Source organism: Myripristis murdjan, chromosome 21, assembly GCF_902150065.1.
Source record: "Myripristis murdjan chromosome 21, fMyrMur1.1, whole genome shotgun sequence".
NCBI lineage: Eukaryota > Metazoa > Chordata > Actinopteri > Holocentriformes > Holocentridae > Myripristis > Myripristis murdjan.
The window spans coordinates 7,050,905-7,074,651 of NC_044000.1; the positions used below are offsets into that span (position 1 = coordinate 7,050,905).

The 23,747-nt window shown below is 40.2% G+C and overlaps 1 protein-coding gene across 3 annotated transcripts in view; it reads left to right on the forward strand.

The window, feature by feature from the left end:
- The window catches only part of mphosph8 (M-phase phosphoprotein 8), a 45,986-nt gene extending 22,453 nt beyond the window's left edge, over positions 1-23,533 (forward strand). Inside the window, exons 6-14 of one of the 3 annotated variants that reach the window (XM_030080106.1) lie at positions 800-922; positions 1,315-1,403; positions 12,632-12,772; positions 13,275-13,361; positions 14,565-14,719; positions 15,256-15,407; positions 16,302-16,426; positions 17,223-17,306; positions 19,686-23,533. In XM_030080106.1, the coding sequence (XP_029935966.1) occupies positions 800-922; positions 1,315-1,403; positions 12,632-12,772; positions 13,275-13,361; positions 14,565-14,719; positions 15,256-15,407; positions 16,302-16,426; positions 17,223-17,306; positions 19,686-19,727 (998 nt within the window). In that variant the 3' untranslated portion in view covers positions 19,728-23,533. Of the gene's footprint in view, positions 1-799; positions 923-1,314; positions 1,404-2,686; positions 2,885-3,844; positions 6,279-6,465; positions 10,080-12,631; positions 12,773-13,274; positions 13,362-14,564; positions 14,720-15,255; positions 15,408-16,301; positions 16,427-17,222; positions 17,307-19,685 lie in introns of those variants that run through there. The other 2 variants (XM_030080102.1, XM_030080103.1) reach the window with 2 other exon arrangements.
- The last annotated feature ends 214 nt before the right edge of the window (positions 23,534-23,747 follow it).

The window sequence follows — 23,747 nt, forward strand, 5'->3', positions numbered from 1 at the left end:
TACAGTGACAATAGGATCTTAAATTCACACAGATACTTACATATTATTCTACCTTCACTAACTGAGCTCAGTCAGACAATGCAGCAACCAGGTCTAATGAGTTCTGGGATGGTTTTTAATGACACTGCTGTATGTTACCTTGGAAAGTCAAGAAGCTGGACGTATTCTGGCTCCTACATCAAAGATTAAGAAAATTGTTTTCAATATAAATTCAGTTCAGTTCAATTCAGTTTTGTATATTGTATGGTGGGCGGTTGAGAGAGAGAGAATTGTAGAACATAGGATGATGCAAGTTTGACTGTATCATAATCATGGCAATAATAGCAGTAATGACAAAGATAACAGTGGATGCGACTACTACAACAACAGTTATAATGATAATAGCAATAATACAATAACAGTAATAGTAGTAGCAGGAGTAGTAGTAGTAGTAACAGCAGTGATAGCAAGACTAGTAATTATGGTTATTATGATAATTAATAATTGGATCAGTAATGATTGGACTAATGACAACTCAGATATTGTTGAAATGGGTGTTGAGCGGAATCATGGGCTAGGGGTGTTTGTGTAATTTGTAAGTTCCTGTAACAATTTGGCCAGCAGATGTCACAATTGACCTTTTGCCATTAATTTTTTTGGGAAAAAAAATTTGCAAACAGATGAATGTTTTACTTGTTATTTTTAGTTTAAAGTATATAGAAGGAGTAGGAGGAGCCAAGAGTTTTGGAGAAAAAAATTATTGTGAAAAGCTTCAGCCAGCTAACTAATGAAGTGTCTTTCTGCATCATTTGTCCCACAGAGAAGGGCCAAGCCACTTTGAGTCTAGGAATGGACCTCAACCTGGACTGGATGACATTGGAGGACTTCCAGAAACATCTGAATGGAGAGGATGAGATCCTCTCAGGTCCACCATTATCACCTAGTGAGTGTTTCCATGTTTTTCAGCTGCTTTTCCCCTGTTAATGACACTGTTGTCCAGAGCAGCTTAGAGGGACTGAGCAGGAAGGGTTCTGTGTTCTACACAAGGGAGCTTGCAAATTATGAAGTAATAGCTGTGAGATGAGGAAACTGAAAATACCCAAGAGGTGAACCAACAAAAATATGTCAAATTTACCACTTTCTCCACACTGTCAAGTAAATACTGAGATCTAAAAGAATGCTGGAATGTGCACCTGAAGTAGCGATAATGAACACACCAAAATTTGAGACATTTTGACATAATGAAAAAGTCTTGTTTGAGAAATCATTTGACTAAAAGTTTGTATTCATGCAGTGATAACAGCCTTCCTTTGGTTGTGCCTTTTAAACCCTCAGGTGAGTTACGGGATGCAGTCAAGAGTGGAGATTACATGTCTGTAAAACTTGCACTCAATTCCAAAGAGGACTACAATCTGGACCAAGAGGTGAGTCATAAGTTTGTACATTTTCTTTTGAACATACCCCACACCAACCACATGTATTTATTTAGTATTTTTTAATGGCAGAGTAGCCTGTGTTTTGTTTAATTTTTTCTATCAAACATGGAAAAGCTGATCATTTATGATCATTTGATCATCACAGTATTTTAGGAGATTTCAAATCCAAGACAAAAGCTTGCACCTTGGTTGCCCCTAGCATGTATGTGTGGGTGTGAGAGTGATTGTGCAGTTATGGTGTGAAAAATATGCATTTTGTGGATGGCCAGAATAACGTGCGCTGCTGTGTTGGTCGAAATTTGCACTAATAAGGTTGAATACTTGCTCGGCCAAGGCCACTGCACTTAAAACGCATGCACTTTGGTACTCTTAAATTTTTTGGGATTCCTAAGCATCAGATCAGCATAATCATGAAATGCACAGGGCTGAGCGAAGTGGGTTTTTTTTCTCTCCCTCACCAATGGGGATGTATTTTTACTGTTATCACTGACGTTATCTGTTATCACTGACGTTACTGTTATCACTGAGTTAGCTTACTCTTGAAAAGAGTAAGCTAACAGCTTGAAACAGCTTGAAACTGAAGTTTAAAGTTTAAAGATCCTGCTTTAAGAAAACTTGATGAAAATATCAGTCTGGTATCTGTTGTGATTACATTTTCAGCCATCACAGATGGAAACAGTTGCACCACTCTGCAATTTCTTAGAGAACCCTTATGACTTGTGAGGTACTTATAAATGACAACAGGGTTGGAAATGATGAGTTATGTCATTAGGAAGTAGGTTATCTGGGCTATATAATGTAACAAGACTGACTCAGCGACAATTACAGATTAAAAATATAATTAACTTAAATAGTTAGGTTTAATACGCTCCAATAAGGACAAAGAAGAAGATATCAAAACCAAGCACCAAGGAATCTATCATCTCAAGAAACACTTCAGACTTTATTGCTTTATGCCCACTAATGATTCAGAGCCTCAAGACATTTTTCAGGACTCCAAAACAGCGTTGCTTTTGCATCAAACTAAGGTAAGAGTGTGGCTTCAAATATTTTGTATAATATATTAATATTTATAGAATTTTTGTAGTACAGCCATTGCGTGATTCTAGAGTATGTGTTAGAAGTACTTGTGTTGTAAACTATAGGTTTAAAAAGTTAATTTCTGTAGCATGTTTTATGAAAAAACAGTAGCTATTAATAAAAAATATAATTTACACAGTTGTCATAATTTCATCATTTTTCAAAGACTCTCTTAAAGCTGTAAAGTTTAATTATACATAAATATATATATATTTAGATATAAACTGTACATTGATTTGACTTGGGCCTAATGTTATACATCATTTGTTTGAGATGGAAGTGTGTATGTTAGATACTGTGGTGTGGTCTTTTCTTGCAGTGAACAAGCAAGTGCAAGACGTCAATGAACACATGAAGTACATGGACCAAGATGAATCCTTTTGATGCAGGTACATATATGCTTTCAGAACATGTGTTGTATCATCATCCTCATCATGAAAGAACTTGAGCAGCCTGTTGGCGTGTGTTGATAGCGTGTTGATAGCATATGTCTGTAGGATTTATGTATTTTTATTTATTTTTTTCTCTTTCACTTAATCTTAACAGTAAGAATTTGAAAGCATAGCTGACGTCTAATCGAGAAGTTTATTGTATTTATGTAAATTGCTGATCATTTATAGACTTTTCTTGTTTTGATTCTGTACCTGGCATGGTCTTGGACGTCAGTAGGATTCAACCAGATTAAAGAGATTTTGTGTTAAAATTACAAGTTTTATAGTTTTGACTGTGAAAACACCCTTGCTCTAATCCAGCATCTTTTGTATATGACGATATCAAAAGTGCAATTATCTGTATTGATAGGAAAGTCATGAAAGTAGGTCTAGCCTTCTATGCATATTCTGCTCTGTACTTTCCATGCAGCATTTCATCCAACATTCCATGACTAAATATTCTTGGTCAGACATTTACAATGTCAAAACGTTGTAGTCGCTGCTTGATCCAATAAAGCCATTAACTATTTCTTGAATGGGTCACATGTGGTTTTTGTACTGGAAATTTAAGAGGTCTCAGGAGGTTTGTTTTCCACCGATGTCGGGCCAAACCGTTGTGTGGCCATCACATTGAGTTCCGTTTGAATGAGCTTGGATTTTGGTGGGGCTTTGCCAAGGTGTTGATGCTTTAGATAGCACTTCAGTGAAGCAGAGATGTTTTTTCAAAGCGCAACACAAAATATATAGTTTTTTATTCACCATGCTGGAGAGTCAAACTTGACCAAAATTTCCAACCAAATGTTAGTTTTTGCTGTATTTTCTTTTTTCTTCCAAGTTTGTCTTTTTAAATTTACACAATCAAATTATTCATGGAGTCAGATTTGGTTGTGAGTCTTACATATACTTGTTCTCTTGCAGGCGTGTGCTATTGACGACAAGAGATCGTTTGAAGGAGAGAAGAGCTTGATTGAGGAGAGAAGTTCGAGTGATGCTCTTAGATTGACTCTCAACCTTGACAGTTCAAGAGATGAGGAGAGTACTCATAGAGTACAAGAGAATATCCAAATCTTGCAAGATTTGGATGGCCCAAGAGATGACGAGAAAATGCCAAAAGTTTTTGCCAGTACAAACACTGAGCACATGACACTGAGGGAGAATGAAAATATTCCAAAAAGAGGGAGGAACAATAACGAGTGCAGAAATACTGCTAGCTCTTCAACTAATTTCGGTCTAAAGCACGAAAGATTCGAAGAGGAAGGTGAAATACCAGAAGGCACAAAGGCTGGTTCATTAAGTGAAAGACAAAGTTTGCAGATGAAAGATGAAAGTCCAAGCACCAATGCAGAAATAATAGTGACAGGAGAAGAGAAGAGCCCACTAAGTGAAGATAGGGGGTTAGATGTGGAACAGAAGCAAATGGACAATGAACCGAGCTCCATTGAGGAAGGGAATGACTCAAGTGATGAGGCTGAGGACATGGAGGGAGGTCATTCAAATGGCACAGATCATGTCCTGTCTGATAAAGACACTACAAGTAACCAATCAGAGGTGGGCTCAGAGGAGCTTGCAAAAACACAGTCAGGCCGCCACAAGAAAGTTGAGGAGAGGAAACAACCGACACGCTCAAGCTCAAGGACCACTAAGAAAGTGCTTGTTACAACAGCCAGTAAAGTGGATGATGACAAGCAAGAGTCATGCAAAAGGCACTTCTGCTTATACTGTAAAATGGCTTTCACCCAGCTTACAAAGCATTTGGAAAGGAAACATGCAGATGAAACAGATGTTGCCCATGCAGTACACTTTCCTAAAGGCTCAAAAATCAGACAGACCTTGCTTGATCAAATCCGCAATAAAGGAGATTATGAACACAACTGCCAAGTTCTCAAAAGTGGAGAGGGGGAGATTGTGACAAAGAAACAGGTAAAAAATCCTAGCCTATCTGTTCGTGACTACCTGCCCTGCCAGCACTGCTTCGCTTTTTACCGCAAAACTGATTTATGGAGACATGAGCGGTCATGTAAGGCAAGAAAAGGAGATCAAAAATCCTCTGAAAAAACAAGAAAAGGCAGAGTACACAGTGCTGCCTCTCGACTGCTTCCAATGTCCGAGTTCTTAACAGGCGGCTGTGAAGAAATCATCCACATCATGCATCAAGATGATATTTCAAGGCATGTCAGAAATGACCCTCTTATTTGCAAATATGGCAATGCACTATCTGCCAAGCATGACCATGACAAGTCTCAGTTTGCTTACATTGCACAAAAAATGAGGGAACTTGGTAGATTTGTTCTTGCTGTGAATGAGCTTGACAGTAGTGTGCAATATTTGCATGAAATATGTCTACCATCCAAATTTGAGTTGGCTGTTGAAGGGGCCAAGAAAGTTAGTGGTTTTGACCCAAGCTCCAGTAAGTTTAAAACAGTTTCACTGGTCTCTAAGATTGGTTACTCTTTGAAACGAGCTGCAGAAATAGCTTTTGGGGAGAGTCGCATGACCGAGGATAGTGAAACTGAGGGCCAAATAAAAAAGTTCATACAGCTTCTTGATACAAAATGGAATGACAGTTTTTCTCGAAAAGCTCTCATAGCTGCCTCCCAAAAGCAAGATATCAAGAAAGTGGAACTAGACAAATCGACTCTGACAGAGGATTTGATCAGACTACACAAATTTATCAGGAAGGAAGGAGATGAAGCGAAGAAGGAGTTACAAGAAAATCCTAGTTTGTCAACATGGAAAAAGCTCAGTGAGGCCACTCTTGCAGAGGTGTTTCTTTTCAACAGAGGACGAGTAGGAAATATCGGTAGAATGCTTCTGCAAACTTACTGCAGCAGAAAGAATAAGACAACATTTGTGCTATCTGCAGATCAAATAATGAAAAGCACAAAATTGGAGTTAGACCTGGGTGACAGTTTCACCAGATTGGAACTAGAAGGTCAGTGTGGCAGGAACATGCTGGTTCTCCTAACTGAGAGGATGGTGGTGTCAATTGATTTACTCATTGCGAATCGAGAGCAAGCTGGTGTGTCAAAAGATAATCCTTACCTCTTTGCACGGACTGAAGGGCCATCCTTCATCAGAGGATTGGACTGTTTCAGAAGGGCTGCAAATGAATGTGGAGTTAAAAATCCAGAGGCCCTTATGTCCTCATCATTAAGAGAGCAAATTGCCAGCTGCTGGCAGCTAATGAGCCTCAGTGAAAGTGAATTGGATCAAGTGGCCAAGCTGGTGGGAAGGAACAGTCAGGACTGTTATAGACTCTTGGAAAACCCATCACAGTTGGAGGAAGTGAGCAAGCAACTCCTTAAGTTGGAGCGATCGCTGAGTTCAAATCCTCCTACCACTACAGGAGATGGTGAGTATCTTTTGCTTTATTTTGAAGACTTTCACTTTCATGTGTTGTTCTTTTAGTTGGATGGCAAATATATGGTGCTCTCATAGTTAGTTTTGTTTTGTTATCACTTTATATTGAGATGCTGCTGCCTTCTTCGTTTGCTTTTTTCTGCTACACTGATTCTCTTTCTGTACATTATCCATCTTAGGAACAGTCCGAAGGACTGCTACAAAGAAAAAGGCATGGAGTGCGAAGGAACAGGCTGCAGTGAAGCGTTACTTAGGTGAATTCATCAAAATTATGAAGGTCCCAGGTAAAAAGGAATGCAACGCTTGCATAGCCGCCGAACCAGCTTTGCTTGGCAGATCTTGGACAGACGTCAAAAGTTATGTACACAATACATTGCAGACAATAAGAAAGAAATATTACCAGGGTAAATCTGATGGGAACACCAATGTTTTGAAGCCAAAGAGTCTAAAAGAAGAAGCCCAAACAAGAAAGAAAGAGCTGGCTGATAACAAAGACACTGTTTGTAGTATGACAACAGCACAGCCAACTGACTTTATAGAAAATACAGCAATGAGTCTTGCAGCTACACCATTTGCTCAAGAGATGACTTCATTGGTTTCAGGGTATGGGCCCATGGGTTCTACAAGTACAGATATGGCCCATACAAATCAACCAATGATGTCTACTTTCACACCATTGAATGCCACTGATACCTCAGTGGTTCCCACGTTTACTCCACAGGACCCTACAAGTACACCGATGCCCCCAGCGTACACAACACAAAACACTAGAAGTACACCAATTTCTCCTGTGTATACACCACAGAACACTACAAGTATGGCACTTCCTCCTGCATATACACCACAAAACACTACAGGTACACCAATGGTCCCTACTTTTAGCCCCCTCAATGCTCCAAGCACACCAATGGTTCCTACATTCACACCACTGAATGCTCCAAGTACACCAATGGTCCCCACTTTCACACCACTAAACGACAGAGGTCGGCCTATGGTTTCTTCATTTACACCATTGAATCATTCAGGTACACCAGCATACCCCACAAGCCCACCCAGGGCCTCTACAACTACGCAGGTTGTCCCAACAATCCACACACCCATGGTTCCTGACAGAGCACCAGTGGCACAGACAGGTACACCCATGCCCCCTACAGGAGAACAAGCAACTCCTGTAAAGACTCAAAAGCGAACCAAGAGGTTATGGAGCGAGGAGGAACAGGCAGCAGTGAAGCGCCAACTCGGAGACTTTTGTAAACTGGTTAAAGTGCCAGGCAAAAAGGAATGTGACGCATGTTTATCTGCCGAACCTGCGTTAAGGAGCAGGACATGGAGAGAAGTCAAATACTATGTGCACAATACAATTCAGTCAATGAAAAGAAGAGGCGGTGCACTCACCCCCAAGCGCAGTGGAGGACAAGATCCGGAGATCAATAATTCAAGCACGGAGTGGGATACTCCTGTTTATCTGTCCCTGTAAATATTTTTCATGAACTTGCTAGAAAACATTTCAGTGATGGGCAGAAAGAGGAGAGAGCGGTTGTGTTAACCTTGAAATGTATGGGGCTTTTAAATTTGGCAGATGTGAATTATGTTGTGTACTATGAACAAAATTTGGTCTCACCTGGACCTTAGCCAAAGGATCCTTGGCCTAAGGTCTTTCAAGGACTGCTCTGCCTTTTAAGTCACTCATTTAAAAAGGTGCTGAAGGAATAAGGACTCAAGTACATTGGACCAAACTATTGGTATACTCTTGCATGAATATACACATAACAAAATGGGTGGAGCTAAGGACAATTGTAGGTTTGGCTCAAAAAATGGCAGATATTTATGTTAGATATGATTCCGTTGCGTTTGTGTAACAGCCAGTTTGTTAAGTCATGACAAATACTCACTAGGAAGGAATTTGATGTAGAGTTGTGATTATGTATTAAACCTAAACCTTATTTGCCAGTGTGGGAATTGCAACTAGACAATTGCTAGTTAATTGTGGATGGTTAAGTTTGTACCCATTCCCAGCCGTTGTGGCAAGTTTTCAACCAGGCTTTCAGAATCTCAAACACTTTGGAAAGTTAAAGTGGCTGCTTAACTATTTTGGACTCTCTTGCTACTTTGGACAGTGGTTGAAAGAGTTTGTTTTGAGCCCCCCACTTAAAAAAGTGACCCTAATGGCTGTACATTTCCAGAGGAGTTTCTACTGTTCTCTCCTTCCTAATTGGACACATATCTAGTTGTGTCAAAATCTTTGTGGAATTCTGCCTATACTGTTTGTGTAGCATTTTTATGCCTTTTGATTATTGAAACACAAATGGAAAAAGTACAAACCAGCATATCTTTGCAGCCACTCCCTCCAAAATCATAGTTGTACGTAGACTGCTTTATTTGGTTCCCAAATGTCTGGCCTATGTGTACTATATTCCCGCTCTAGCCAGTAGCCTACATTGTAGATGGCCCCTAATAGCCTGCAGCAGTAATGGCAGATGTTCTCAGCTGATGTTAGATAATTAGGAGCTCCATGTGTATACCTCTCACTGAATCATTGAAAATTGCTTTTTCTTTGATAATCTTCTTGATAACTGATTTTATTTTATTCATTTTTTCCATTTTAATGTTTTTCATGTGTAGTAATAAGCTGCAGAAAGTTTGGTTTTATTTTTGTATCACTATACAGCAGCTGTTTAGAAGCCATTTATTGTATTTTCTGTAATAATCTCCTTAGGGGAAAATACACAATATAAGCCTCATTTTCTTACCTTGTTTTAACTTTAATCTGGATGTTGGTAACACCTGCAACATAGTGTCATTGCATAGTCAAGCATAGTTACCAAAATTAAGCTGCCTTATTTTGTTGACCATTTGCCATGTTGGCTATTTTTATTTTATTTTATTTTAGTTTTTATTTTTTATTTTTTATTTTTTATTTTTGCAAGCAAGGAACCAAGCACTAACCACCAGCTAACTTGGGCTAAATTTAGTCAGTCAGTGGCCCAACCACCAGCTAGCTTCTGGTGAATTTAGTCAATTGGTTGTCAACTCTATCAGACAACTTGGGAAATAAACCTTGATTTTTTTTTTTTTTTTTTTTTTTTTTTTTTTTTTTTTTAAATGATGATGACAGTTAAATTGAACAGACAGTAAAAGAGTTATTAAATTCACTACACAAACAAAAAGAGAAGGGAAGGATTTAGATTAAAGCATCTAAGTAATATGTCTTTGGCTGGAATGGTGAAAGTGGATGGTGAATTGAGGAGTATACTTTGTTTCACCATGTTTTTTGTTAACTTAAGATATAGAGTAGTGCCCCCACCCCCAGTATCTTAAATCAGCACTTAGGCTATCAAAGGGCACTTTGTGTCACATTTGGTACCACCAATTGCTGGCCTGATGTGACGTTTGTTACAAATCAGTGTCACAGTCAAACAGCACAAGCAAGGCCTATAGCATTTCCTAATGTAGCCTAGTTCTGATGGTCTCACAAGTGAACCTCTCCCTTATTTCTGTGTTACTGTATGTACAGTAGGTGGGATCATGTTCCTGAAGCAATTGTGCTAGGAAAATTAGTCAGTTCAAGGTTTACAAATGATGTATGATCATTCAGATGATATCATGCCATTGGGTGTTGCAAATTACAAATTTTGTTTCCTGTATAGTATACAGCTTATTTCATTGCTCTTGTATAAGCACACTGTGTGTTGCACTTCCTCCTGTTGTAATCATCTTGCCTTCAGTTAAAGCTTCTCATATTGTATGGAACCTATAACTTCTGCTTGGACAATAAAATGCTTCTTGGCTTAAACTTTTAAAGCTTTTTTGAGATGGACATCTCAAACACTGTAGATGTGTATGTTTGTGATCAGCTGTTTGGTCTGGTGTGTGTGTGTGTGTGTGTGAGTGTGTGTGTGTGTGTGTGTGTGTGTGTGTATTCCCACAGCTAATCTTGCGTACTCCTGACTGTCAGCCTGATATCTTTTGTGCACAGTTATTACTGTATGATCAAGGACTTCATGGTTGTGGTGCTTCAAACCTTTGAAAAATATTTTTTCTCGCTATTGCCGCTCCCTCACTTCCTCACACCATTCACTCTATACCTCACTCAACTGCTCTCTCTCTCTCTCTCTCTCTCTCTCTCTCTCTCTCTCCCTCTCTCTCTCATCTGTCTGAAAGCACCTGACTGGTTTTCTGGAACATTAGAGAAGGCTGATCTACTAGATTGTTATCATAATGGACGCGTAGCAAACCTTTTCTTCTTGAAAAATGCAACTTCACATTAGACTCAGTCGTGTTCATGAGAGGGTCCGCCTATATCCTATATCCACAGACTGACAGGCAAAATGTTTTGGTTTGGGAGATTTTTACCTTGCATACTGCATATTGATTTTTTTCCCCCCATATTTCCTGTACAGTCAACTTGGGCATTGCGCAAAAGTGTTATAATGGAAGGGAAAACAGTATTTTTTCTGTCTGTGTGTCTGTCCACAGCTAATCTGGCATCCTACTGGACGTGTTTTTTTTTTTTTTTTTTTTTTTTTTTTTGAGCAACTCCCTTATAAAGTTGATAACATTCACATCTGCATATTGACAATGCTGTAGCCCAGTGGCTGTCTTATCTTAGTTATCTTTGTCAGTCTTACCTACAGTAACACTTTGGCATTTTAAGTGTCAGTGGATTATGACTTCTCTTGGCCCTCGTCCTACGTTTCTTAGGTAAAACAGAACTTCAGGTCAGAGCTCAGTTGCCTTTAAAAAATATCAGACTAATAAAAGAGGCCAGAGAGTATTTGCCAGTGTGAGTTTTGAAAACCAGAAATCACAGCACCAAGGCAAAGTAATTGTTTAGTCATGGATATCAGTCAACAGCCCTTCAACTCAATCAAAAAAATTGTAGTTGTAGTGGATAAAAGTTGCACATCTGAATTTTCACAAATTATGAAAATTTGGAATACCACACTATAGCTGCTATCAGTATACACAGTTCACCTAGGCAAAAGAGTACAGAAAGATAATTCTTAACCTCTCTCCAGGACCAAGGGTAGCACTGCTGTAATAGCACTTCTATTTAGAATAATCAGAAACTTCTCTCACTTAATGTGTACAGCTTTTACAATACGTCACTTTCAATAGACTGACCTATGCAGCGCTTAAGTTGCATTTTTTCTTTGTTTGGTGTTTCATAAAACAGGTGTGTAAAATCTTCTTTTGAGTCACTGGTAATTTTCTTGTAATTTTCTTTGCAGTTGTTTTGCTAATGTTAATTAAACATTTGTTAATCCATAGTATGGTTTGTGTTGTTGTTTCTAATACTATAAATTCTGACACTGCAGTTTTCAAATTTACCACAAATGAATATCAGTCCTAAATATTGTTTCTCTGTGTCCTTGGTTATACTGTTAATTGGTATTGCTATTGACCCTGACAAATTAATGTCAGCCGAGCTGTACTTATAAGCTTTAATGTCCATGAGCAGCTTATTAACATTTTAGTGTAATTCATGCCCAGCTCACAAAGGTTTGTAAGAACTGCCTTAGTGGCTGTGTGTCCTCTGACACTGCCTGGGCCAGTCTGCTCTGTGTGCTCTCAGCTGGGCAGCACATCTGCAGCCAAGTCTTGACATTAGGCCCAAGATTTATAACCATCCACTAGCCATGCTGCAGATACAGACTAGCACATTAGTTATGTTCCTCACTGTATTTCCCCTTATAGTTGTAAGTAAGCAACTGAATTGAGTTTTCTGCATGACCAAAACCAAAATCAGCCTCACCCACAACACCCTTGGGAGAATTACACAATCTGTTTTCTGGTGCAGCGCAGTGGAGGGAACAGCTGATTAAAAGCTCAACCTTGATGCCCAACACTGCAGCCAATATGTCCAGTGTTATACCACATGGTGAAGTGATGATGGGTGAGAGTCACTGCTGGGCCTTCTGGTAACAGAAAAGCATTTTGATTCAAGATGGCTAACACAAGAGTCTGCAAAGCCTCTTTTGATCTTGTTGACTTGTTAAACAGATTATGAAGGGACTGTGCTCACTCTGTTTGACACTGGTTGGATGTCACTGGTTTAAAACTATCAGATCATGATCACAGACACAGCTGATAGTGCAGCATGTTGAGGGGCGATGCATGTGCATTTAATAGGCAAGAGGGGTTGTGAATTCAAACATGAGAACCAACCAAAATCAACATTCAAATTCTGATTGAATGCTGCCAAATACTCCCTGCTGTGCCTCCCAGTCACCCTTACTGCAACACAAACGAGTCGGCAAGCTACGACAGTCCAGTGACAAGCTGTCTATTTTTACTCACTTCATCTGTAACACGGGAGTTCTGTATTTATCTTTCCGTCCACAGGACTCCAGCGGTATGTCGCTGAGCATGTTAGCAGCAGCGGGGGGGCAGGACGACATCCTGAGGCTGCTGATAAAGAAGGGAGTGAGGGTGAATGGACGACAGAAGAATGGCACCACAGCCTTGATGCATGCTGCTGAAAAGGTAAAGAACATTGTGGATGAGGCTTCCGCCCGTTTAATTTTGGACGCCCCATGATGAAAACCAAGAGGTCACGTAATAATGAAATTGGGCGGTTTTGGTATAAACTGTGATGATTGACAGTTACTTTCCTCCCCTGGGAAACAGCTTGGACTTTCAGTGTCAGCAGGCAGTGACTGGTAAAAGGGTAAATCTTATGAGAACTCACACTACACTTTGTAACAGAATTGTTTAGCTTGTAATTTTAGACCATAAGGTGGGACTGCAGTTATTACATAATCCATGTGATTTTAGTTTTCAATCATTAACTGTGCATTTCATTTAATGTGCAACATGGTGGTTCAAAATAAACAAGATTTAAGTCTAAAACGAACCATCAAATTGCATGCAGGTGCGTTGCTATGAAGTTGGGATTACATCTATCTAACCCCACAGACTCAAATGCACACATTCACCACCTCTATTTTGCTCTTACAATTTCTTTTTTGTTTTCATCCTCTATCAGAATTTTTTGACAACTGTTGCTATCCTACTGGAGGCGGGATCTTATGTCAATGCGCAGACGTTAGGTGGGGAGACAGCACTAATGAAGGTAAGAATAAGCTCGGTAAGAAAAAGATGAAAAAAAAAAAACAGCAGTGATAACAAAGCACATTTACTTTTTTGGTGTTGGTAGACACTCTTGTCCAGAGTGATTTATAGTGAGTGAGATAGAATGGTTAAGAGAGAAAGAGTTAGAGCCACAGTGCCATGACAATGCTTCTGTGAGGGAAATGTCAGGAAAATAAATGTTTGAGCTTGTTTGCTGTTTTTCTGCAGTGTTCCAAAATGTATGTTTCCTTTTTAGAGATTATTCATGTATCTAAGTTTCCAGTAATTGTATATGGCAGAACACACTGTTGTTAGACCCTTGACATACACTACTCACAAAAAGTTAGGGATATTCGGCTTTCGGTGAAATTTCAGGATGAACCTAAAATGCATTATAACCTTTACAGGTGAACTTAATGTGACCTTCTGTAAATATTTGAATGCACATGTCCAACTGTTCAGTGTTTCAGTACTTTTTGCACAGGTTGCTGTTCTCTAACAAGGAGTTTAACGGCAAAATTCACATCAGGTGTTTGATGCTCCAGCTCATCGAGGTCGTATCATTAGGGAACGGCTGCTGGAGACTGGGGTACCTCAAATGGAGTGGCCTGCACTTTCTCAGACCTGAATCCCATAGAAAACCTATGGGATCAGCTGAGTCGCTGTGTAGAGGCTCGGAGCTCTGTACCCCAGAACCTCAATGTCCTGAGGGCCGCCCTTCAAGAACAGTGGGATGCCATGCCTCAGCAGACAATAAGTCGACTTGTGAACAGCATGAGACGTCGTTGTCAAGCTGTAATTGATGCTCAAGGACACATGACAAGTTATTGACACTGACATTTTTTGTTGTGGTATATCCACCACTGTTGTTGGCTTTTGTTTCAAGAAATTGTTTGAGATGAGGAAATCACCAGTGTATGCTTCTACTTAAATGCCCTACTTTCATGATATAATATCACTATAGCGTGAACTTTTTATATTTTACATAAATTTCACCAAAAGCCAAATATCCCTAACTTTTTGTGAGTAGTGTATCTATTTATAATGAGTCTAATTCAATGAAATGTTGTTGATCAGAGGTTCAGCCTAAAACTCATGTGCAAACCTTTTTTTTTTTTTTTTTAACATCCAAACCTGTTTCAAGGCACATGACGTCAGATCCTGTGTGTTGGTACATGTGTAATTGCACTCTCCGTTATTCCAGGCATGCAAGAGAGGGAATGCTGATGTTGTGCGCCTCCTGCTGGAGTATGGAGCGGACTGCAACATCCTGTCCAAACACAAAAACACAGCCATGTACTTTGCCAAGGTCAGCAACAATTTGACGGTGTGTGACCTCATCAAGGACCACATCAACATGTGAGTACCTGTTGCAGCTTCACTGACTGTGGCTGCAGGAGAGTGACAAGCTGCCATGTTCGAAAAAGAAAAGATATTAATGTGACCATATTTTCCTCCCTGGTCTATTCCCACCTTTTTAAAACTCACTATCATTAACCATGGATTGGTCTTTGGCTGTTGACATGAGATTGCATAGTCACTGGGATGATGCATCTCGCAACTGCATCACAGCATTTGTTTATATTACAGGAATAACATCAACGGGGGCATTCCATTCATTTGTGTTTGTCCATTTGTCATGTGTAATTGCCCAGACACCGATAATCAGATATTGATGGAACTGACTGGCTCAAGGGAGCACTAGTGCAGGTCAAAACTGGTTGACATATGAGAATTTCATTTGGGCAAAATAGGGTCAATCTGTGACTCTTCTGCAGCAGTTCCAGTTTGTGATGTAGGTTGGAAAGATGGCTGAAATTTTCTCATAAAAAAGAGTTTGTTTTCACTTGGATTCAAACATCTTTCCTGTCACTGCCACCCCTCCCTCCTCTCAGGCTGTCCAGTGTGGCAGAAGACACCATCCGGGCGTACTTTGAGTCTCGCCTGGCCCTGCTAGAGCCTGTCTTCCCTCTGGCCTGCCACAGGCTCTGCGAGGGGCCAGACTTCTCAATGGAGTTTGGCTTCAAGTCCCAGCCACAACCAGAGGGTAAAACACACACACACACACACACACAAAACATGGCATAGTGGCAGTCCCCAGCTCTAGGGTATCAGTGGCTGAGAACAGCTGATTATGTTTCTAAATGTACAACTCTGTTCAGCAGACATTTAGGCATGATTAATTTCTGTATTTTTGTCACTGGGAACTGATCATTTCATCACTGATCCAACTCAAGTCCACCTCAATGGCACTCAGCAACAATGAGAGGAAGATAGCACCACTACTGTCCTACAGAACAGCTAGAGGGGGGGGGGGGGATAATTCACATTTTTCAAAATGGGTGACTGTCCCTTTAACATCAGCAGCTTTGCTAGCAGCTGATGTTATTAGCCTGCTAATTAGTTAGTTTGTCAGTCAGATACGTAATTGTCCATGAATGGAGGGTTTTCTGTGTGTAAGTGCACATAGACATACAAGGCAAACAGCGTAATGAGCATTATACGATAGTTAGACAGCAGTTTGTCTGAGTTAATTGAGCTGACTTTTGTCAGGCTACAGCACAGTGTTTCTAAGCAGAGACCAGGGCTGAAGACAAGACAGCTGTCACACTAAACTACATTTGGAAACAAGTCTGTCTTAATTGACCTACACTCACAACACCACAGTCTGTAAGAGATAGGGTGATCTCTTTTTCTTGCCTAGGTATTTTGTATGTAGATATTATTTGTGCATAGCTAATTCTCCAATAAACCCCTGTGATGGTGGCACATCAGGCTGCTGGGAGAAAAAATAGTGCAAAATAGTTGTCCTGAAAATAACAAAGCTACCATTTGTTCCTTCCTCACTCTTCCCCTGCCTCTGTCTCCCATCTCTCTCTCTGTCCCATTGTTTCTCTCTCTAACTTTGCCATGATGCCTCCATCCCTCCCTGCTCCTCCAGGCTCGGGCATCCTCCTTTTCATCTTCCACGCGAACTTCCTGAGTGAGATCACAGCCAGGCTGTGCGGGCCCTGCAGCGTTCACGCCGTGGTGCTCAATGACAAGTTCCAGCTCCCCATCTTCCTGGTTGGTTCTTTACAAAAATGACGTAATGTGAATCGTTGGGCTCCAAAAATGAAATAGCCACAGCCACTGTTTGCCACCATTTTCCAAATGTCACATCTATCTGAAAGGTATTTGATTTGAATCCCTTGATTGACAGGGAGAGTGTAGCTGGGGAAAGTAGAAAGCAACAGCTCTTGTAGGTTATTTATAAAGAATTTATGTAAAAGCAGGATTTAGCAAAAGTTTTACAAAAAGGAAGAATAAAAGAGATTAAAATAAAGAATGAGGAGACAGAAGCATAAAAACACATCAAAGAAAAATAAATAGATATGTACTTCTTACATATCTATTACATCTTTACATCTTAACAAGATGTAAAGCAAGCAAGATTGAATAATTTCATAAAAGACTGGTTGTACTGGGCAGCTCTTAAGTGGGAATGTGCAAAAATATATGAAGCTAGAGCAGGTTTTTGCTATAATATTATCTTCTGCATCCAACTTGTTCTGATAAATGTGACTTCTCTTACTTATTGCCGATTTTTTTTTCTTATTTTTTATTCTCATTCTAAGCTGAGTCATTGTGACTGCATTTGTCATATTGATTTTCTTGTTTCCTTGTTTTAATAAGCCCCTCAGGGTTCCTTTGTATCACTCACAGAGTTTGTGCTTCTTTCTTGCCTCTCTTGTTTTCAGTGTTTATCATTTGTGCAAAGCACCGACACATTAATCTTTCATATCGAGTATCCATACTCTTTACTCTTGTTTTTAAGCAGATTTTTTTCTGTCCTTCTCTTATTTGTCTTGAAACTTTTCAGGATAGTCATTTCATCTACTCCTTCAGCCCAGTTCCAGGCATCAACAGACTCTTCATCCGTCTGGCAGATGCACCAACAGCCAAGGTGACACACACAATGCAAGCATACACACCATCCCATTTCCAATACTTCTATCCAGAATGGTAGGATGCCTCTCTGAACACGGCCGTGCCTTTTCAGTGGTTTAGTTGCAGCAGGCCTGTCTCCTCTGCTTTGGACACAGTGCATTTAAGGACATTGCTGTACACTCCAAGTTGAAGAATGGTAAACTTTAGCTGCACCGTACACATTTCATTGGCCGAGAAATTTCCATCATTCAGTGAGTTTTGAAAGCTTTGACAGATAAGCTCAAATGCAGCTCATTATTTTGATGGATGAAACGCACACTATTGCTGCAAATGAGATAGCATAAATGTACTGCAGTACAGCAGCGACTAGTGTGAAGCTGCGGAAAGAATACTTGAAACTGGTACCAAAATGCTGTTACTTTGCTGATATTTCGCTTGAAAGGACCACACTAGTGATTTTGAATGTTTGACCCATTTGCTACAATTGACCCACACTAAAGTCTGAGATTTCACAACATGTAATCAAAATGCCTTGATTTTCTAATTTGAATTTTTGGTCAAAACTGCCACCTTATAATGTTCTGCATCTGGTAACAAAATTATCAACATTCATAAACCACAGAACTGATAACTGGCTATTTAAAGCAAAAGTTTCCCCGGGGACTGCTTTCTAGTGACGAGACCGTATCACTCCACCTAGTTTCAAGTCATCAAAACGCAAAAGTGCTGCTGCTTTTAGGAAATCTAATGTAGACTTCTTTATTATGGTGATAGAATACTGGTGAGAAGAAAGTTTGAAGTCTCTGGAAGCTCATTTTCATTGATTTTCAGTGAAAACTTGATTAATACTATTTGCACGTGGGAATGTCTGCAGTTAGCCACGTAGACAGTGTGCCATTAAATGATGAGAAAATAAACGTTGGCTTTTAGTTATGTGTTAAAGTGGCACCGTTGCTTACTTGCTTTCATTAGCAGATCCTTGCACCGTTCAAGCCTTTAGTGTCTCTTTACGTTTACGTTGGCCAAGAAAGATTCTGTGAACACAGCTTTAAGGAGTATTGCAACAGTAGAATCAATTAAGATGCCTGAAATTCCCTAAATGACAAGCAGTAAGGAGGTAAAGGGTGAGAGACAGAGTGCCCTGACAACTTTCCTGTGATCCTCTGGAACAAAGGAGAGGTGCTAGAAAAAGAGAGGGGATACATTTTGGTTATGCATATTAAAATATGTGTTGAGACTCGTGCTAAGATACGGCCTCTGTGAACAAGTCTGCTCAACAGCAACTGAGCAAATTAATCAAAGAACTCTACTTTTTTAAGAGGGAGATGTACTACATACCAGCATGTCATGTCCTGCTCCTGTGTCATTAAAATAATCTTGGATCACTTTGATTAAAATGGGATTAAGGTAAAGAGTCTGTATTTTTTCAGCCCGCAAACCAGGCTAGTTTGAGAGTATCCTCACGGGCCAAAATCTGAATGGAGGACTAATGGATTAGAAATGACAACAATATCAACAGTCAGTATTAGATGGGAGCTAAATTACAGGCAGCCACAAGCCAAATGCTGGTAAATTTAGGTTGTGACTGGCCACTAACTTTATCAGGTGGTAGATGGTTATGCTTGTTAGAAACTTCAGAAAAACTGAAAAATTCATTTTGGGGTCTTTTTTTAGTTGCACTGATACATAGCATGCATACTAACTTGTTTGCATCAAACAACTGAGAAGTACAGTTGCTTATGAGGGAAACAAACAAACATTTTAATTACATTATGACAGTTAAACAGCAGTGAGTGCAGGAGGTGGTGCATTCAGGGAACTTTGCACAGTACTGTTTGGGAAGTACGCCTTTTCTCCAACATCTGCAGCACCCTTTCCTCACAGCTAAGTTGTGCTATCGTACCCCCAGCACCCACACTTCCTGTTTCCACGGTAACTGGTGGATTTTGGAAACCATGAACCACCATTTGTTTTTGTCATTGGGTTGAAAAAGTCAGTTTCCTGTCCTGTGCCTTTTTACACACAGTTCCAACATATTTAGCTTCAATCACCTGTCAGGCGAACAGTGTCAACTTCGGTGGTGTCTTTTTTCTTGGATTTTATGTTGATGCAGCTTGAGTTTAGGTAGGTGGTTTCTTCATCTCTTAAGCTATGGTGGCTGTCACTGCTTATGCAGACTACCCAATTCTTCTTTGATTCTTATCAGAGAAACCAGAAAAAAGTATAACTCATCACTACAGAAATGTAAAACATTGTATGAACTTGGTACAGGTTGAATCCCTATTGTGTTTTATCAATTGGAGATGGAGTAGCAAAACAGACTTTTACTTAGACGACAGTTTTCTCGTAAATTAAAGGGAGCTGACTGATTTCCCCAACATTCCTTTTTTTTCAGGTCAAGCTTCTCATCTGCGCATACAGAGTCCAGCTCCAGTGATGCCTCCCTAGACCATATCAAAGGCCACACGAAGCCTGGCCGATGCAGCGACACAGCGAGACACACACACGCACGGGACACACATCGAGTATCCGCTCAGATTCTTTGCCAGGCTCTTTGTCATCTAAGGCAGGAGGAGTTTAGCAAACCATGCTCACCATGAAATGAATCAAAAGCGGACTTTCTTGAGACCTCAGAGCAAGGCCGTTCCTCATCGCCTCAAGAACTGCAGCTCATTGTTGACATTTAAATCCTGTCCAGACCGCGGCTCTGTGTCGGGCTAGATATTCAGCACAAATCCAAGGATCTTGCGAAGTCAACAAAACTTTGTGTAATACTTGACAGCCCCGTCCATTTGGTGGTAGCGTTGTTGAACACAGCTTCTGGGCAGAAGGAGGCCATCATTTTGCAAAAGTCTTACGACAGAAAGATGTTCAGTCCTCCTTCTCCCGTGGTAGTGACTCCCAAGACTGAAACCCTGCTGGGTCGTGCCTTCCTCTGAATTCCTCCAGCTTCTACAAGCGTGGATATGATAGGATATGATATATACACGTGTTCCTGTGTTTGTAAGCCTAGCTTGTGTGTATGTGTGTGTAGATTTACAATGTGTCGTTTGCAGTCTGAGTGCATTTGAAGATTATGTGAGGAGTTTTTTTCCATCACTGTTTTTTGTTGTTCTTTTTTTTTTTTTTTTTTTTTTTTTTTCTTGGACCAAGCAAAGGCTTTGCCCACTCACACATTACTTACAATTGTCTGATTTCAGTGTATTAACCTGTGTTTCCCCAAGCATTACATTTTTCTCAGGGTGCAAAAACCTCTGAAACAGCATTTAGACTACAATGATGATATAAAAAAAGACACGTAAAGGAAATTCCAGGGCCAGCAGCTCGGTATGATGACCTACCTTGCCTATTAAATGGAAAGGAAACTGCACACTGTATGTGGAGAATCATACAAAGTACACATGAATACAGTGTTAAGTACCCAATGAACAAGTTACATGACAATATGACTACAAAAATGTACAGATATAACTGTTTTCACTCACATTCACAGTCTTTAAACTACATTGTGCAATAGATAAATGTTCATTTAGTACTTTTATAGAGTATTTTTGTGCACTTATACACTTCCACAGGTTAACACACTGGAAAGAGGTCATTGCACTGTAAAGCGGTCCCAGGCTTTGAATGAATGAGGAAGAAATGTTCCTTATGTCTCCCCCCACAGAATTGCTGGGTATATTTTTTGGTCTGTACATATACATATATATATACAGTTATAGAGTGTCATCTGTTGGTTGATGACTGCAAATGTTTCTTGCTTTTTCCCATTGTAGGAGTGGGCTAAGTTGTTTAGTGTGTACAGCGCAAAGCTCTGATGTGTACTGATGTAAGGGCTAAAATGTCACACCTTAGACTGCCCTGCTATTTTCAGTTAGGGTTTTAAAACACAAAAGCCTCTACTGGTTGCTGCAGAGTTTATACTTAACACAGCAACAGCCTTTGTGGTTCCATGTAATATATAAGGCCTCTGGGTGCAGGAGTGCCAATCAAAACTCATTCAGCTGCCCCCTAACCCCCCTCACTTTTGACAATCTCATTCATTAGGATATGAAAAGCCTCATGCCAACAACATGCCAGCGCAATCTGAATGAAATGTCCACGAGTTTTTGTCAAGTGTCTATTGCAATACGAAGGGAATTACTATCATTGTCGGGGGGTAATTCCAGGTGGATGAGGCCTCTCTGTACCTTAAGCCCATTACATGGTCTGTGCAAGGACTGCAGGGTCACACCTTTCAGGTACGGGCAGTGAATGTAAATTGCAGGGAAAGAGCAGCTACATTAGAAGAAAGTGGTATTGTGTGTTATTCCTGAGTAAACAAATGGCGCTGGTGGCAGATTTAGAAGAGTACTGGAATTGGTTTGTACTTTCTTTTTTTGCAAAATTCTTCAGTTGTTACGGAGCAACATGCCAAGCACACGTTCCTCCACGGTAGCCACATCCCATTCTCCAGCATGATATTGCCTTTATTTCCCCTGTGTGGAAAAATATGTCTCCACCTGGACCTATGGGATTCAATCTACAAGCGTGTGCTATATAAGCAAACAGTTTGCGTAGGCGCAGAGCTTGCAATTGCGTATGCACTCCTTGTGTAGACCTCATATTGGGCCTTAATGTCCACAGCTTTCTGTTGAGTTTGTATGTGTTTGTCATTTCTCTTTCCTGTTCACATAGACAAACCAAGGAATATCCCTGTCTTTATTTTATTCAGGACTATCTTTAACCAACATTAAAGTGTCAACATGTAAAATTGACTCTAGGTATTGCCTTTTATCCCCTTACTTCACCAGTCTGTTCTATAGCTTAGAGTAACTACATGTAAACCTGTGTGAAGCCTGAGCTCTACTGGTGCAAAGAAGGGTGCCTGATCTTTTGGGGGCAGGTGATGTCACCACCTGTTGTCCTGTATGGGAGGTGACAACCTGTCACCAAAGACCAGGCATCATACTTTTCACCACTAGAGGTCAGGCTTCATGCACATTTAGGTTTGGGGTTTAGTTACTCTTTAATTTAGGTTTGTTAGCTGTCTTGATCAAACTACAGCCTGCAATGACAATGTGTTACAACTACTGAAAATGGAGCAGGCAAAAATAAGGATTCCAACTCATGATGTTCATCAAAGATAGCTTGCTAAAGTTTTATTCCCAAAGAGCCTTTTTTTTTTTTTAAATAACCCAACCTCAGCCATTTTCTACCAGGATTCTTTGTTGTTCTGTTGGGGTTTTTTTCTGTATACCAATTAAATCTGGCCCAAACTTCATTAGCTTCAGTATTGAGCTCTAACGTCTTACTTGCCTGGCTGCACAGTTCTCCAAAACAGTCCCAATGACCAAATAGACGTTCCAAACATCAAGCCAAAAAGCACCCAAAGCATGTCTTTTTCAATCCTGATGGAAACCCAGTGAGATACCTATGCATTTAGTCTCAATTTATCAATGACCAGACAACTTTTCACTGTTTTACTTTATACAGCAGAAACACACAAGAAGTTTCATTATACCCTCCTGAGTGGTTAGCCAGTGACTAATCCAGAAAGTGGCAAAGGTAGCATTGAAAGTGTGGGAGGAGGTGTAACTACATTATGTTCATTTGCATCTTTTTTACCAAGATGTCTCATCACAGAGAGAGCAATCAATGTGTTGACTAGCACCTGCTTTGGGTGCGTTTGGGATTGATTTTTGGACTGTCCATTGGCTCATTTTAGCTGGGGTTGAGAAGCCACACGCTCTGGCAAGCAGAATGGAAGGAGCTCCAAAAACTGATGGGATCCTGGGCAGAATCGATCAGTGTGATGGAATAAAAGATAGGATAATGGATGGTTGATTATGGTGAAGTCATACTTTAAAGCCTCAGCCTCCCTGTAGAAAGCCAAAGATGATTCCAGATCAGAGCTCAAACTTTCAAGGCAACGTGAGCAGGTAGTTTTCTCCGAAGATACAGTGACCAACAGTATCCCTTCATCCTTCTGTAGTCTGATTACCTTGTAACTGGACCCTCAACCCAAATCACTCCAGAAGAAAAAATTGTTCCTCTACATCGCCTCTAGGTGTTCACCATGTATTGACATGCCTAACTTGATGCGCCTGATAAGAATTTGGCTCTGTGTGTTGCGTTTGCCTTTCTGCAGAATGAAGTATGAGTGAGAGTGTGAGATCTTGATGTTGTTTTAATATATCCTGCAGCTAGATACTGTTTACCATGAGGCTGTGTCTGAATAAAATGTGTACATATGTTTCCACATTGGTTTCTCTGTCTCATGGTCATTCTTCCTTCAGACCAAAGATTTGAGTCAAGTGGTCCAGCTGCTGGTGTGAAGCAAACTCATTTGGCATAAGGAGCTATTTTCCTCTCATTGTTACTGAGTGCTTAAAAATAACAACTTTAATCCACTCAAAGAAGAGTTAACATCACTTTACAAGTGTCGCCTTCAGAAACTTAAATACACATACAGTTT